The sequence below is a fragment of the Piliocolobus tephrosceles genome, chromosome 4 (genome assembly GCF_002776525.5).
Source record: "Piliocolobus tephrosceles isolate RC106 chromosome 4, ASM277652v3, whole genome shotgun sequence".
In the NCBI taxonomy this organism is placed as follows: domain Eukaryota; kingdom Metazoa; phylum Chordata; class Mammalia; order Primates; family Cercopithecidae; genus Piliocolobus; species Piliocolobus tephrosceles.
Window position 1 is genome coordinate 113015984 of NC_045437.1, and position 17636 is coordinate 113033619.

The 17636-nt window shown below is 46.8% G+C and overlaps 1 protein-coding gene across 27 annotated transcripts in view; it reads left to right on the top strand.

Annotated features, from left to right (window-relative positions):
- Positions 1-1803: 1803 nt before the first annotated feature.
- The window catches only part of FAM193B (family with sequence similarity 193 member B), a 36028-nt gene continuing 20195 nt past the window's right edge, over positions 1804-17636 (top strand). For 3 of the 27 annotated variants that reach the window (XM_031935455.1, XM_031935456.1, XM_023185041.2), the window contains exons 1-2: positions 2005-3229; positions 9147-9207. Coding sequence is in view for 5 of the 27 variants with exons in the window: in XM_023185027.3 (XP_023040795.1) it covers positions 1934-2143 (210 nt within the window). In the remaining 22 variants the exon portion in view is untranslated. Of the gene's footprint in view, positions 3230-4411; positions 4526-9146; positions 9208-13952; positions 14150-17636 lie in introns of all 27 variants that reach the window. The other 24 variants (XM_023185036.2, XM_023185047.2, XM_023185032.2 and 21 more) reach the window with 18 other exon arrangements.

Sequence of the window (17636 nt, forward strand, 5' to 3'; positions counted from 1 at the left end):
TATCCATCCTCTGGCACACACATCATGCTTTACCAAATCATCCAGGATATCTGTTATTCCCTTTTCTTAAGGTCCATCAAGATGATGTCATCAGTGCCTTGGTAGATTAGCCTGATATCCATTAGAATGGAGATTTAGTAAAAAAAAAAAAAAAAAAAAAAACCCTGTAAACTAGCAGGGTGCAGTGGCTCACGCCTGTAATCCTGGCACTTTGGGAGGCCGAGGCAGGCGGATCACCCAAGGTCAAGAATTCGAGACCAGCCAGGGCAACATGGCAAAACCCTTTCTCTACTAAAAATACAAAAAATTAGGGGGCGTGGTAGCATGCACCTCAAATCCCAGCTACTCTCGAGGCTGAGGCACAAGAATCCCTTGAACCCAGGAGGCAGAGGTTGCAGTGACCTAAGATTGCACCACTGCACTCCAGCCTGGGAGATAGAGTGAGGCTCTGTCATAAAACAAAACAAAACAAAACAAAATCCCTGTAAACTAAGTGGCTGGGTCCAGAGAGTGACATACCCTGAAGCCAGACAGTGAGGGTTTACTGCTGCCTCTGCCAGATCAATGCAAGGGAATCCTGGTGTTTGGTACAGAAGAATAACCATTGACCAGACCTCTTGCTGCCTATTAGAGGCCAACAAATGTGCTGATCTCTCCCAAGAAGGGCCACATCTGGAAGAGCGCCTGAAGTTGGGGTTCTTACCAGAATAAGTAAGTTTATCATAATGCTCTGTTGTTCTTCAAGGTCATCTGACTCCTATTCTGGACAAACTGAAGAGGTAATGGTGATGTGATGGGACTCACCCTACATCTTTCAAATCTTTGAGAGTGGTATTAATCACCGGGTAAGATAAGGTACTATTTTTGATTTATTTTCTTGGTAGTTAAGGAGAGCTCCAGGGCCTTCCATGTAGCTCTTCCTTTCAAAATATCCCTTGCCCCATGGGTTAGGAAGCCAATGTTAGGATTCTGCCCTTGTTGATACCAATAGCAACTCTCCATATAACCACAGTTTCAGAGTCCATAGCCCAGGCATGAGACAGACTTCACTCACAACTTTTTTAAAAATCTGTGCCATGTGCATGTATTATACAGTATATTCACAAAAATAAAAGAGGGGGGAAATCCCATTTTTAAAAATTAAATACATAATTATTAAGCTTTAAAAATTCTCCTTTGTGTATCACTCCAAAATCTTCTCCTGCATATACTATTTTTTTTGGAAACACCTAGTCGTCTCATCGTTATCACACCGGTTGTAACTATGTACCTACATGTCTACCTTCTCCATCAGACTCTGGAACAAGGAGTCGGGTCTGAGTCCCATGCCCCAAGCACAGAACGCTGGACTCCCAGTAGACCATATGTTGCAAATAAAGACCGTCCCTTTCAACTCAGGCCGTCCACGAGCCCAGCAGTTCCAACAAAATGATATACAGCAGACTTTTGCAAGCTTTTATGTTGCCTCAATATTTCTCCCCTGCAAAATGGGAATGATCCGCATCTGCCTTGCTGTGCTGTTGGAAGGAGTCAGACGACGGGTGTGAAAGTATTGTAACACTATAGAAATTAATTCACTCATCCATTTAACCGGCAATTATTAAGTGCTAGGGTGGTGCACCGCGATTACCACCGCGTTACACGCGTTCCTCCAGCAGGTAGCATCCTTTCCGTCCCGCGTAGGGGGGAAGGGCGTCTCCCCACCAGGCTTTTCTCCCACGGAACTTCGGGTGGTGACCTTATTCAAAATGGCGCAGGCGGCCTCGGGGGCTAGTGCGGCGGCGCGGACTCCGCGTGCCCTCTGACCTGCTGGCAGCAGGCGGAGAGGGGAGCCGGGCGCCGCCATATTGGCTGTTGTCCTGTGAGGGGAGCGGTAGCGGCGGCGGCGGCGGCGGCGCGGCGTGTGGAGCGAGGGAGCGGCGCGAGCGGCAGCATGACTCGGAGGCGGAGCAGGCCGAGCGGCGGCGCGGGCAGGCGCGAGCGGGCTCGGGCCGCGGGGCCGCAGAAGCCCCAGGCGCCCGAGCCCCCGCCGCCGCCAAGCCTGGAGGCGGGAGCGGGTGCAGGCCCCCCAGAGGCACCGGCGGAGCCCGATCGCGACGGCCCCAGGGAGGACGACGAACCCAACCTGGTGCCCGGCCCGCAGGTAGGAGCGAGCGAGGCGACTTCGGCAGCCCGGGCGCTTTCACCTCCCCCGAGCGGGAGCGGGAGTGGGGCGGGGTTGGGGATGGGCCATCCTGCCGCGGCTGGGGCAGCAGCCTTCCCCTGGGTCCGGCGCCGAAGCTTTCTCCCCCGGGGCGGGAATGGAGGCTGGACCCCTCTCCCCAAAGCCGAGGCTCGGTCCGCGCTCCTGCGACTAGGCTGAAGCTGCTCCCCTCTCCCCGCCGCCTCCGGGCTGGAGCAGAGACTAACGTCTGGCCGTACACCCACACTGGGACTGGGCTGTGATCCCGAGGCCGCAGCTTCTCTCTCGGCCCGCCACCTCCCCCTGGGCCCACCTGCTCCCTCAGCCACAGGCCATCTCGGGGCTCTGGGACTGGACGGCTGCAGCCTCTTCCCTCTCCCCTCGGGAACGGCTCCACTCCGTCCCCTGCACCGCCTGCAACCGCGGCCCCCTCAGCAGCTGTGTCTCCTGGCACCTCCTCGCCATACCCAGCAGAGCAGTCGGAGCAGACAGCCAGGCTGCCCGGAAGAGTTTTTGGTGGGGTTTCTGCACGGAGGTGGAAACCCAGCAGAACCTGCCCTTTCTCCCTTCCCCTGCCCCGCAAGGCAGCCCGCCCCGACCCTGAGATCCCGGGTTTGGAGATTCCTGCTGAGAGTGAACAGTAGGAGGATTCTCCAAAGCTTCCAGCTTGCCACCTGGAGGAAGGTCACTTTCTTTTGAGCAAAGGAGATAATGGGAGGTACCCTGCCAGTGTTCACTGAGAGGCGGCGGTGACATGGGCCACGGTTGCTCTGGGAGGGTTGTGGCACTCGGGGCTGGGTGGCTCTCCCTAAGCTTGCTCTGACAAAAGAGTTTTGAGTTGGTCTTTTGGCTGAGCCTGCCCAGGAAGGCAGGCTCCTGCAGGAGTCTTGGAGGGTCGGATGCGGCGCCGGATGAGGATGAGGCGTGGCGGAAGATGCGTTTGGCTCTGCAGACACTGCATCGGGCAGCAGGGGACTCTGGGAGGCTGGTGCAGCCAGAAGGCATGGCTCTTGACAGCCTTCTAGTAGAATCTCTGGAATTGTGCATGTGAGTGGGGTTGCCATTTGGGGTACCTTCCTACAAAGCCTCCCCTGACCTCCCCAGTTGCGTCAGGTGCCCTCTCTGTGCCCACAGCCCTCTGTGCCTCCCTCTGGTAGCACTCCCCTTTCTGTGATGAAACGTTCTGTTGATATGTCTGTTGCCTGCCCTGGGCTGTGAACTCCACAGGGACACAGGCTATGCCATCTATCTCTGATCCTCCACGCCTCGCCCAGGGCCTTGCTAACACAGAGTAAAAATAACTAGGTGAATGAGAGAGAAAATGAATCAGTCCAGAACCCGTGCTTATTGTAACCCAGTTTTCATGCTGATTTCCTTGTGTCTCAGATCACAATAAGGTTTTTAATTAATGAAAATGTCACCACTTATTGAGTGTCAGAAGCTCCACCTTCATCCCCGTCCCCATCTCCTATCCTAGGCTGACACTGCTTCCATAGGAGACTCCCCAGGTGGGACCCCCGACCCCTACTGGGTCTAGCTTCCAACCCTGAGGCTGCTTCCCCCACCAGCCTACTCTGGGACCCCCCTGGGAGTGCTGTTACCCAAAAAGGGAGAGTGGGAGAAGGGAGAGTCAGGAAGCTGTTGTCTTCTCTTCTTCTCATTCAGCAGACCATAGAATACTTTAGGGTCTCTGCCACATAGAGATGCCAGAAAGCTTGGATGATGGCTCAACCATTCAGTTTTTATTGAGGATACAACTTTGCCAAGAGCTCTAAGCTTCATCAATTGCTTTGACATCTAGTTTCCTACCATGTTCTTACCTACTCCACTGCCTGACCTACTGATTCATTTATTTGTGCCGGGCACTTTACATACCTTACTTATAATCTTCCCCCCTCCACTGTATTTCTCCGCAGCATTTGCCACACATATGATGAATTGACCATTGATTTGATTATCTGGTTTTATTTGTGAACTCTGTGAGTTCAGGAGCCATGTCAGTCACCATTGTACCCCTGTGCCTGGTGGTTAATAAATGTTGATCAACAAACTAGAGGATATAAATATTATTACCCCATTTTTCAGATGAAGAAACAGAAACTCAGAGCAACTAAACATTTGCCCAAATGACTCCATCTATAGGTGTCAGACAAAAGAAAAGAAGAGGACTGTTAGGTAGTTTGGGGGATTTTTAACAAGTCTTTTTTTTTTTTTTTTTTTAAACTACAGCCCCAAAGAAGGGAAACAAACTGGTAAATTCGGTTCTGATGATGCCCCACTTTGACCAGGGGTGGGGTCTGGAAGCAGGCTTTTGTGCCCTGGTGCAAAGCACCTAGTAGAAAGGTAGGATTCAGTCATTGCTCTGCCTGCAAGCGTGTCTTTGTTGAGGTTCTCTGGCTCTCACTGCCGCTCATAGCCCTGTCTTACATATACAGAGTGGATAAGGAAGATGAAACTCAGTGTCATATACCAAACTGAATCCCAAGGTGGCAAATAGGACCACTCCCAGTCCACAGGCTTGTTGGAATGCCCCAGCTCACACATTGTTTTGTTTCTGTTTGTATTTTCATTTGAGACCATATTTTAAAGATCAGAAGGTTTCCCACACATTTGGATTTGGGGCTCTTTTTAAACTAAAGATATGGTGATGCTGGGTCCACTTATCCACAAGGCAGTAATCGGTAGTCTCTGAGTAGCATTTGGCCCTTTTAGACAGCCTGTGCTCCTTAGGCCTCTTCTGGTTCTTTCCAGGCCCCTTCACTCATTTGCATAACCTGTACAATTTTAAAGCAGGACCTTGAGTTTAATTGGGATCCCAAACGGCTTAACTTTCAATTGTTTCAGGGCACTAAACCACATTGATCTGTTTCCTAACAACCCAAATCCTTGTTTACAGCACAAGAAGACTGAAACAGTTACTACCTTATTAGCAAAGGAAAAAACAAACAAACAAGGAACAACTGAAAAAGCAATTATAGGAGGCAGTGGGGAGTAGTGTTTAGAGACTTGGATTGAATTCCCAGCTTAGCCTCCTAGCTTTGTGACTCTGCAAGTTGCTTCTCTCTGACCCCATCAAGAACTTCACAAGAGGCCTTGGTGGCTCACGCCTGTAATCCCAGTACTTTGGGAGGCTGAGGCAGGAGGATCCCTTGAGGCCAGAAGTTTGAGACCAGCCTTGGTGACATAGTGAGTTCTCTGGTTCTACAAAAAAAATGAAATCAAAACTTAGCTGGGCATGGGTGCATACCTCTAATGTCAGCTACTTGGGATGCTGAGGCGGGAGGATTGCTTGAACCCAGGAGTTCAAGTTACCCAGGACTTCAAGTGCACGCCACTCTACCCCAGCCTGGGGGACAGAGGGAAACCCCATCGCCTTCTCCTTAAAAAAAATAAATAAATAATACTTCACAAGAGAAGCAACCTATGTAGCAGCTAGTACATAGAGGCGCCTCACCTAAGAGAGGTGGCAGGAGCTGTGCCAGGTGGTCATACAAAGCCTGAGTGTTCTGGCCTATTAGCTCTGCTAGCTGTCTTTCGTCTCTCTTGGACCACTCAGTTTGTAATCCAGGTACACTCAGTAAGCCCCCAGGAGACTTGCTAGGATGTAAACCAGCAGTTGGTGAGGAGAGGTGAGCTCATCCTACCCTTGTCCACCTCTTGTTCCCCTCCACATCGTCCTCTGGGCCTTTGCCCAGTCTAGTTTAAAGGGTCTCTAGAGATCTGATTCTCCCACTGCTCCCTCAAGAAATTGGAGCAGATGATTAGTCAGTATCTTTAATAAAACCATCTCATTATGTTTAATTAACTCAGCAGATATCAAAACAACCTCTGTGCCAGGACCTTTATTTGGGGTGCACAGATGGATAAGACAGTTCCTATCTTTGGGGACCTCCCCCTTGGAATCACTGCCTGCCCAGCCTGCACAGCTTCCATTGTCAGTAGGAGGAAATGGTACTGAGGGGATCCCTGCCACCTCTGGTTCTTCTTTGTAAGCCAGTAGAGACTCACTCAGTAAAAATGTCAAAAGACCTTTGAAAATGCAGACTTACCGACTTAGGATTTTATTTTATTTTTTTTTATTTAGAGATAGGATCTTGCTATGTTGCTCAGGCTATCCTCAAACTCCTGGACTCAAGTGATACTTCTCCTTAAGCCTCCCAAATAGCTGGGACTACATGTGCATGCCACTGCACCCAGCTGAGTTTTAAATTTTAATTTCTGATATCAGATAGATGATCCTAACACCTTTACTTACCTCATCTAGAAGTTTTTAGAGCAGGGTCTATGTTTTAATTTATTTGGGGGGTATATACTGTGTGTGGTCCTGTGGTCCTTATATCCTCAATGCCTGGCTGTTCAACTAAATTCTAGTAAGTGAGGATTCTACCACTTCGTTCTTATCTGCCCCCAAACTGGGCCAGGTTGGCAGTCATTTAGCCATTCGCATGCTGTGATGCCCAGTCTTATCTCATATGGCATTTATTGTGCAAATATTAACCGATCCCAGCTCTGTGCCAGGCCTGGGCTAGCTACACATGCAGAAGTGAATCAGACATAGTCCCTTCCCACAAGGGGCTCATAGTGTAGAGATCGTGTGTATAGTAATTGCAGTGATGCTAGAAGGAGATATAACATCGGCTTCCTCTAAATAAAAGTTCAAATCCTGGACACTTTTTTTTTTTCTTTTTTTTTCTTTTGTGAGATGGAGTCTCACTCTGTCGCCCAGGCTGGAGCACAGTGGTGCGATCTTGGCTCACTGCAAGCTCCGCCTCCCGGGTTCACACCATTCTCCTGCCTCAGCCTCCTGAGTAGCTGGGACTACAGGCGCCCGCCACCGCTCCCAGCTAATTTTTTGTATTTTTAGTAGAGACGGGGTTTCACTGTGGTCTCGATCTCCTGACCTTGTGATCCATCTGGCTCGGCTTCCCAAAGTGCTGGGGTTACAGGTGTGAGCCACCGTGCCCGGCCATCCTGGACCCTATTAAGTGGCCTTTGGAAGTGTTTCAGCCTCTTGGTTTGTTTTCTTATGTATAAAATGACAATCCAGGCCAGGCGTCGTGGCTCACGCCTGTATTCCCAGCACTTTGGGAGGCTGAGGTGGGCAGATCACGAGGTCAGGAGATGGAGACCATCCTGGCTAACACAGTGAAACCCCGTCTCTACTAAAAATACAAAAAAATTAGCCGGGCATGGTGACGGGCGCCTGTAGTTCCAGCTACTTGGGAGGCTGAGGCAGGAGAATGGCGTGAACCTGGGAGGCGGAGCTTGCAGCAAGCCGAGATCGTGCCACTGCACTCCAGCCTGGGCGACAGAGTGAGACTCAGTCTCAAAAGAAAAAACAAGACAATCCAGTCTTACAAGGTTAATGTTAGGGTCCAAGAAGTGCTGTGTGCTTAACACGAGTGGCAGCTCCGAGTATTGTAGATATTTGGTGTCGGGGTTGCCCAAGACGTAACCTAGAGGAAGATGGGTCAGAGAATGCTTCTCAGAGCTGAGTCTTCAAGGTTCTCCAGAGAACAAGGTGGGAGAAAATAGTCCAAACGAAGGAAGGAACTTGTACAAAGACCCAGGGTGAGCACCACTCATTTGGAGAGTCAGGAGAGATCTGGCTGGAAGGGCTAGCAGGGTTCTTGAAAACCACACCAAGAGGTTTGGGCTTTATCCTGTAGGTAGTGAGGAATCAATGAAAAGTTTTAAGCAGGAAAGAGAACGTGATGTGCTTCAATACATTCTCTGATAGCATGTGAAGAACTAATTCTCAGTGGGAGAGACAGCTGTGATTGCTTGATTCCACCTCTCCCTTGCCCCAACCTAATAATTATCAGATCCCCTGTGCTTTGCTGGACCCTATCTCAGACTTACAGAATCAGTCTCCAGGTCTGGATCCCAGGTGTCTATTGTTGAATTGTCCCCAAGTGACTCTGACGTGTGGCTGGGTCTGGGAGCTGCTGAATCGAGGGTGCCAGGGAGATTTTTGAGGAGACCTAGGATATTCAAACAATGGGCTTCCCAGGGAGGAGCTTTTCCATAAGCAAGAATAGAAACAACCTTAGTTTAAAACAGAACCAAAAACCTTCCCCCAGTTCTGATCTATTAATGATATTTGCCAACTGCTAATCTTCCATTGTGTATCCAAACACTGACCTGTGCCTGCTCTGTGCTACAGCCTCTGCTGAATGACTGCAATACAGTGACTTGTAGGGGACAGGCTCTGCCCTTGAAAAGCTCACAGTATTGTGGAAAGGACAGATTTCAACCAGTAGAATATATTTGATAAGCTCTATTCTAGAGATATGTTTTTAAACAAAAAAGTGTTAGGGTATCCCAGAGCAAAGCCAAGTTCATTCTTCCTATGGACTTAAGAGGATGTAACACCCAGATCGAGCCTAAAAAAAAAAAGAGAAGAAAAAGGCAGAAGGAACAGCATATGTGAAGGTGTGACTACTTTATGTATTTGGTCCTTCTTGGCAGGATGTGCAGAAACAGAGAAGGACTGAGGAGAGGCATGCTATGTCTTGGGAAGGGCCCTGTGTTTGTGCCTTCAGTTCTGTGCCTGTGAGCCTGCCTTCGTCCTTCAAACTCTGGGTGGCTCCCAGCACAGCAGCTGCATGGTTGCGCAGCCTGCCAACATGCTGCCGTCCATCTCCCCTTCATTCTCCACCAGAGGCCCTTAGCTCCCTTTATTATTCCCCCTCCCCCATTCTTAGCATGCTTAGCACATGTAGTAGCTACAAGTAGATCTATCTACTGTGAAAAATGATGTAGGGAAACTAAGGCAGAAAGAAGGGGCTGATGGAACTGCAAACACTGAAGGTTTTATTAGGAAGTTATAGCCAGAAAACAAGGAGCTGGGGGTTCAAAGAGGCCTCGAAGTCACTTGTCTAGTCCTTCTGTCCTTTGCTTCAAGAAATAAATTTGGTTTGGGCAAGTCTCACTTAGTAAGTTTCCCTGTCATTTCTTCCAGGGCAGAAGAGGAAAGAAACTAACGGGTATTGAGCACCTACTTTGTGCCAGGCCCAGGCCAGGTACTTTACATAATTTATTTCCTTCTGTCCTCACAACTCTGTAAAATATGGTTTTATTCCCATTTCATAAATGAGGAAATTGAGGCTCAAAGAAATTGAGTAATATTCCAAGATCATATTGAAAACAACAATTGGGATTTGAACTCACAACTGTGTCTCATCCCCAAAGTTCATGCTCTTCCTCCTCCATGAGTAACGTGTGCTGGGGTTACAGTAGCAGAGTGGCAGTTTGACCTGAGGATTCAGGTAAATCTGCAGCTTTGGCCCTCCTTGTGGCTGATTGCACCCAGGAGGCAGTTCAGCAGATGAGCTAGCCTTGTGGGGATATTAAAACTGAGAAAGTTTTAGGGTTAAGGTCACTAGGATCAGAGAGACTCACTCCCAACCGAGCTTGTACAACCAGAAAGGATTCTCCCCTGACTAGTCTTACAGTGTGAAACAGCTGTTCTACCTCCTGGAAAGGCCTGAGCCCACAGCCTGCATGGAAGTTTGGGTAACAGCTCCAGGGCACTGAGGTAGGGTTGTGTCAGCTCTCTTAAGAATTAACTGCAGCTCTGATTGTCAGCATTAGAATGGTCTGAGATTCTTCTCACTGATTGCCCTCTCATCAGTGGCTCAGAGTGACTTATAGCATGTTGGGAAATGCACTGGTTTGACTCTGTTTTACATTCTGCCTTTGTGTTAAAAAGCTGAGACATGAGCCAGATGGGCTTTAAGCTTTCGTTTGTTTATTCAGTGAATGCCTGCAATGTGCCAGACCCAAGCCAAGTTAGGTTCCTAGGCATACTTAAATGACCAAGGTCCACACCCTGCCCCCAGAGAGCTTACATTCTACCAGGAATTTAGGAACAGACAGAATACATCTATGGCACATTTTGATGATGCTGTACTAAATAGAATCAGTTGTGCTTAGCTTGACCAGCAAAAGCTTCATTGACCTTTGACCAGAATCTTAGGGAATGAATAGGAATTGTCAAGGATAGATGTTTCCCAGCACTTAGCACAATTGGCAGGAGATACGGACTCTGAGAATGTTGAATGAGGGAATGAATGGGTGAATGGAAGAGTGAGTGATGTTAACTATGACAATGAGTTTTTCTAGGCTGAGGGTTGATCATTTTCTCTGCTTCTGAAAGGGAATTTTAGCTGCTGGTGTTGTCCTCTGCCTGCCTTTGTGACAGAGAGGCTCTTGGAGTTGGGTGCCTCGAGAGTAGAGTGCTCCAGTGGGCCATTTCAAAATAGAATTTGGGATCTGTTGCAGGGCAGCTGGTTAGATACAGCATGTGTCTTGGGGAAATCCTGTACAAACATACACAAACCCTGGAGATGAAAAAGAATCCATGGGATGAATGAGGCCAAGCTGAGTACTGGAAATTCAATCCAGCTTCAGAGTAGTCCTTGACAGCTGTCTGGTCTGGCAATGGGTTATTCCTAAGTTGGGGATAGAAAGGCCAAGCTAGAAAATTAAGTCATGCCCCCAAAGAGCTTTTTTTTTTTTTTTGAGACAGGCTCTCACTGTTACCCAGTTTGAAGTACAGTGGTGCAGTCTTGGCTCACTGTAACGTCTGTCACTTGGGCTTGAGCAATCCTCCAACCTCAGGAGACCCTTATATATTCCTAAAAATGATTGAGGAACCCAAAGAGCCTTTTTTTTTTTTTTTTTTTTTTTTGAGAGGAGTCTTGCTCTGTCGCCCAGGCTGGAGTGCAGTGGCCGGATCTCCGCTCACTGCAAACTCCGCCTCCCGGGTTTACACCATTCTCCTGCCTCAGCCTCCCGAGTAGCTGGGACTACAGGCCCCTGCCACCACGCCTGGCTAGTTTTTTGTATTTTTTTAGTAGAGACGGGGTTTCACCATGTTAGCCAGGATGGTCTCGATCTCCTGACCTCGTGATCCGCCTGTCTCGGCCTCCCAAAGTGCTGGGATTACAGGCTTGAGCCACCGTGCCCGGCCTTTGAGCCTTTGTTTATGTTGTTTATATCTATTGATATTTACCAAATTAAATATTAAAGCTGAGAAAGTTTTAAAATATTTTGTCACTAATTCACTTAAGAAAGACAGTTGAAGCTATCATGTTAACATAACAATTTTTAATGAAAACTATATATTCCAAAACAAAATTAGGAGAATGGCCAGGCGTGGTGGCTCATGCCTGTAATGCCAGCACTTTGAGAGGCTGAGGCAGGCGGATCACTTGAGGTCAGGAGTTCGAGACCAGCATGGCCAACATGGTGAAACCCTGTCTCTACTGAAAATACAAAAATTAGCAAGGCGGGCCGGGCGCGGTGGCTCACGCCTGTAATCCCAGCACTCTGGAAGGCTGAGGCGGGCAGATCACAAGGTCAGGAGATCGAGACCATCCTGGCTAACACAGTGAAACCCCATCTCTACTAAAAAATACAAAAAATTAGCGGGGCATAGTGGCAGGCACCTGTAGTCCCAGCTACTTGGGAGGCTGAGGCAGGAGAATGGCGTGAACCCAGGAGGCGGAGCTTGCAGTGAGCGGAGATCACGCCACTGCACTCCAGCCTGGGCGACAGAGCGAGGCTCCGTCTCAAAAAAAAATTAGCCAGGCATATTGGCGGGCGCCTGTAATCCTAGCCACTTGGGAGGCTGAGGCAGGAGAATCGCTTGAACCCAGGAGGTGGTGGTTGCAGTGAGCTGAGATCATAACACTGCACTCCAGCCTGGGTGACAGAGCGAGATTTCATCTTTAAAAAAAAAAATTAGAAGAATGGTCTTCTTTTCATTTTTGCAAATTACTTTTCATCTGGCTTAATAGACTAAAGCTGGCTTCTCATATATGCTTCTGTATTCAGTCTGTTGCAATACATTGTTTTGGTTGAAGTATATGAAAAAAAAAATCCAACCTCACACAAATATGTAAGTGAAAAAGAGAGGAGTGTTTCAGTAGCCTTGCCAGATAATTTCCAGTATTGAATTTGAGCCCTTAGCAGTGAAGTCTTCATACTCGTTTACACTAAAATCTATTGGTCAAACCAGTGCTTTGAATCCATCATGCTTTGGTCATTTGGAAAATAGGCTCACTGGATTTTGCAGATCTTCCAAATGTTTTCCATTTCATTTTACAGTACCAAAAGATAACATTTGTTAATATCACCACCAATTTCATCAGAAAAGTCTTCAAGTATTTGGAAGCTGTGAAACTCATAGTGGTGGACAAAAGTTTCAGAATTCTAATTTTCACTTGAAAGCTTGCATTTTATATCATCATAAATACCATCAGTTGTTTTCCTTGAAGTGACAGGCTAATTTTATTCATTGTTCATTTTTTTGAGAAAATGTCTGCCAATTCCCAAGTCTAAATAGTAAGTCATTCTTTCAGTTAAAAAATGGTGTTCCATGAAAAAAAGTGGCTTCCTCTTCCTTTGATTTTATCTCTCTTTTATCCAGGAAAAAGCAGAATGCCCTAACTTAATGCTTCTCAGGTCAAGGCAAAAAAGTCTTGGGCCTGATCTGGTAAGGGAGCAGAGATAATGATTTTAATGGCTACAGATGCCAGCCCCTTAGGCCCTGGAGTGTATCTAGAGCTCACTTGGCCCCGTCACTGCTCTGGGGCAGTGCATGCTACAGCATGGATCTCCTGTGAGTAATCTCACACTCTCCAGAGATTCTGGTTTTGCTTAGAGTGAAGAAAAATTATCTTGGAACTTTTTTGAGGAGATCCAAAATCAGTAGAACCCCCAGAATTTTTCTTCCCTCATCTTTTGCCTAAGGTTAGAGCTGCATCCTCAGAGTCTCTGAAATTTAAACTGAGGTGAGCAGGAACAACAGGCTGCTGGATTCAAGAATCAGTTCCATCAGCCTTTGTGATGAAGAAAAATGGTTGGAGTTTTCATTCATTCGATGAACATTTGCTGATCATGTTCTTTGTGTAGGAATACTGTGCCAGGTGCTAAACATACAGCTTGGGAGCAGCTGATTGAAAGTCTGGGTTGACTGGCTTTTCAGGGCATAAGGTTCATGAATGCCAGAATTTGGAAAATGGCAGCAGATCACAGTCAAAGGGAACTCTGAACCAAGAGCTGTTCTCTGCCAAAGCAAAAATTTGAAGGAACCAGTGACATTACTGACTAAATATAACATCTCTAGGGCTTGGGATCCTTATCGCCCTCTAGCAATTAAAGCAGAGATGAAAATAGCAGAAAAAAGTTCCCAGTTCCACAAGGCGCATCATACCCAGGGGCAGGCACCAGGGCCTAGAGTTAAGACATCAGCTTTAGGAGTGGCCTTCTCAAACTGCCTGGGCCTGAAAGGAGGACTCAAGTGTACCAAACTCTGAGAGGACAGTGGATAAACTAATCTTCAATGTAGACTTAGAACAGAACAGCCAAGGGGCTTAGATAATAGATTGAGTGCCTACTGCCTGGATCCCTTGAGCTAAGTGCTTTGTATCTCTAATGTGACTTAATCCTGTGGGTAGCTTTATGCAGCATGGGTGGTATCGTCACTCAGTCCTGTGGGTGGCTTCAATTAGAGCTTAATTAGCTTTTCAGGCCCTGTGTTTCTTGCTTTAACTGGGAAGACAACCTGTCCTGTAAGGTCACTTCCAGTGATGGCTAATCTCATTTATTTTGTGTACCATTTTGGCTCTAGGGAGAGTCACATTATTTTGGTTAACTGGGGGCATCTCATAATCCCTAAAGAATGCAGTCTTTTACTCTAACGCAGTTAAGATTGGAACCATTCTGGAGGTCAGGTGGACAGATGGGCCTTTCTCTGTAGGAAGCAGTAATTTCAAGCAGTGTCTCATTGGACTGCCTGACAGCTGCATTGCCATGGGGACACCTAGCAAATCTGAGTTCTCTACCACATGCCCAGCTGAGCCCATGCCTCAAGCCAGGCCCTGTACTGCTCCATGAGGGATCCAGACAGGAATCAGACCTGGCACCTGCCTCTTGTAGAAGGGACAGAAGATACAGGTAAATAAATTAAATAGAAGGCACAACTACTATAACCAAGGCACAGTGTACTAGGAGGAGATGGGAGAGGAGAAGTGAATTACAAGAGGGACTCTGTAGGAGAAAGCCTGGCGGAGGTTGGACTTAAATTGGGCCTTTCGTCTCAGCTACTCATTGGTAAACATGAGAAGAAAGTGGGTTTTAAGCAAGGGATCCCCTTTAGCAAAAGCATGACATAGAAAAAGGCAGAGATTATTTTGGGAACTTAGGGAATGACTTTATGGGGTTGAGGGGAGAGATTAAGATTTCTAACAAGTCAGCTTAGATTCATCATATATGAGAGACTCATGTTCGTGTAAAATACAGTGACCATTTATTGTTTCCTATTGTTCCTGTGGTGTTAATGATTAATACCATGTGTTGAGCAACATCTATGTGCCTAGCAGTGGACTAGGTGCTTTATCACATTTATTTCTCACAGCTGACCCTACAAATTGAAACTTAATCCCATTTTACAGATGAGCAAACAGAGGGTAAGTAGAACTAGCTCAGCATCATACAGCTGGTAAGTGATGGAGGTCAGGATTAATGCCAAAGCCAGTGTTGTTTCCACTGCGCCCCAGTGCCTTCCACAAGTACTTTGGCACTAAATGCAGTCACATTAATTACACACTTAATTTATAAGAATTGTGTATTTGCTTTTAAAAACAGAAAACACACGTATCATACGTTTTATTATACATTTGAATTATTGATTACAACTACAAAACCATATACAGTCATTCCTCCACATCTGTGGATTCAACCAATTGTGGATAGAAAATATTCAAGGAAAAAAAAAAAGGATGGTTGTGTCTATACTGAACATGTGTAGACTTTTTGCCTTGTCATTATTCCCTAAACAATACGGTATAGCAGCTATTTACATAGCATTTACATTGTATTAAATATTATAAGTAATCCGGAGATTGTGGGAGTATGTGCATCGGTTATATACAAATATGACACCATTTTATGTCAGAGATTTGAGCATCTGCAGATTTCGGTATCTGTGGGGTGTCCTGGAACTGATCCCCCATGAGTACTAAGGGATGACTGTATATTGTGCTTTATATGCCATATAAAGAATTTCAGGCCAGGCGCGGTGGCTCACGCCTGTAATCCCAGCACTTTGGGAGGCCGAGGCGGGTGGATCACGAGGTCAGGAGATCGAGACCATCCTGGCTAACACGGTGAAACCCTGTCTCCACTAAAAGTACAAAAAATTAGCTGGGCGTGGTGGCGGGCGCCTGTAGTCCCAGCCACTCAGGAGTCTGAGGCAGGAGAATGGCGTGAACCTGGGAGACGGAGCTTGCAGTGAGCTGAGCCAAGATCGTGCCACTGCACTCCAGCCTGGGCAACAGAGCGAGACTCCGTCTCAAAAAAAAAAAAAAATTTTTTTTCAAGAATAACTATACAAGATTTCAATTATATGTACTGGCTTTCGAACCTAGCATGCAAATGAAATGAAACTTGTAGTAAAAGTATATGTCCTGGTGCTCACCTTGTGGTCATCATCATGGCAGGAAAAGGGACTCTATCTAGAGTTACTGTGGCACTTCGTAGCTATGGAAAGTTTCTTCTTTGCCTTAATTTCTCTGAATACCATCCTTCTCTATCAACCTTCTACTCCTGCAGTTGCCATTAAACAACTGTCTTGCTCATTGAAATGTTCCCTAGGCAGAGACTGATTTAGGCTGTACCTTTTGTGAGTTCCACATGTAAAATTTCTGTCTAAGTTCCTTGTACTTCCCGAAATGTTTCATTATGCTTCTGGTACTATTGTTTGGTTCTTTTCTTTTTTGAGAAACCAGGGACCCAAGTCAGTGTAATGGTAACATTACAGGTTTAAGGATACCCTGATGTGAACTCATTATGAGAAAGTAATTTCATGGGAGAAAAATGATGGCATTATCTTATTGGTAGGATGAGGGTGATACCCTTATTATTCCTGTAGGCCTCTGCAGACACATGTTACCTACTGTTGAGTAAGTTTGGAAGGTACGTCAGTTAACTACCATTGCATAACAAACCACCTCCAAAACCTAGTGGTTTAAAACAATACCACTTTCTGTCTCTCACGAGTCTGCTCTCAGCTGGGCTCACTCATGTTTCTCTGATCAGCTGGCCAATCAGCTGGGAAGGCTTCGCTTTCTCCACAAGTCTCTCACATCCCTCCAGCAGCTGGCCTCGTCTCGCTCTCAGGCCATGGCAGAGGTACAGGAGCGGGCAAGCCCAGCCATGCATGGAAACAAGTGGAAATGCATACACACTTTTCAAGTTTATGGCTGGCAGCCTGTTTGCTAACATCCCATTGGCCAAAGTGACATAGCCAAGCCCAGTGTCAGAGTGGGGGTAGATACAAAGTTGCAGGATATAGGAAGCTATTAATTGGAGGCATTAAATGCAATCAGTCTCCCAGTCAGGACCCCTCAGTGTGAAAGCAAACCTATAGACTTATATTTATTTTTCTTTTTTTTTTTTGAGATGGAGTCTCGCTCTATTGCCCAGGCTGGAGTGCAGTTGCGTGATCTTGGCTCACTGCAAGCCCCACCTCCTGGGTTCATGCCATTCTCCTGCCCCAGCCTCCCGAGTAGCTGGGTCTACAGGCATTCGCCACCATGCCCGGCTAATTTTTTTGTATTTTTTAGTGGAGACGGGGTTTCACTGTGTTAGCCAGGATGGTCTCCATCTCCTGACCTCATGATCCACCCGCCTCGACCTCCCAAAGTGCTGGAATTACAGGCATGAGCCACCGCGCCCGGCCTTACATTTCTAAGTCAAGTTTGTCATAGAAGGAAAACAAAAAAGTCCAAATAATGACTGTATTGGGCCTATGTTATGGGCATACACAGGATAGACACTTTACATGCTACGCAGTGATGATCCTTACAACAACTCTGCAAGGTAGGTAGGAATTGGAGCCCAGAGAAGTTAAATAACTTGCTCAAGGTCACCCAGCCAGTATGTGTTCAGGCAGGGATTAGAATGCCTGTTTGATTTCAAAGCCCAGATTGTTTTCACCATACTCACTACCTCTCAGGAGTACCAACCAAAGCCTTACCTTCCCTCTGACACAATTTTCCATTGAGTTAATACTTTCTGACTAGCTGTACAAACACCTCCTCCAAAATGTTGCTGAGATCCTAAGGGAATTGTGCAATTCTTCAGAAAACCCACACATTCTCCTAAACTGTCCATTGACTAAAAGCATTATTTCCTTCCAGATGGGCATTGGTCCCTGGGCTGCACAGGCAGCCCAAGAATTGTAGCTACTCCCAGCCATGCCAGAGAAGGAAGGGCCTTTAACCTTTAAGATTTGGGGATGTCAGAGAATTAGGACATTTGAGCTTGAGCTTTGGAGTCAGACTCACTAGGGTTCAACCACTCGCTAGCTTTATAACCTTGGGCAACTCATTTAACTTCTTGAAATCTGTTTCTTCATCTTAAAAAATGGGAATAAGAACAC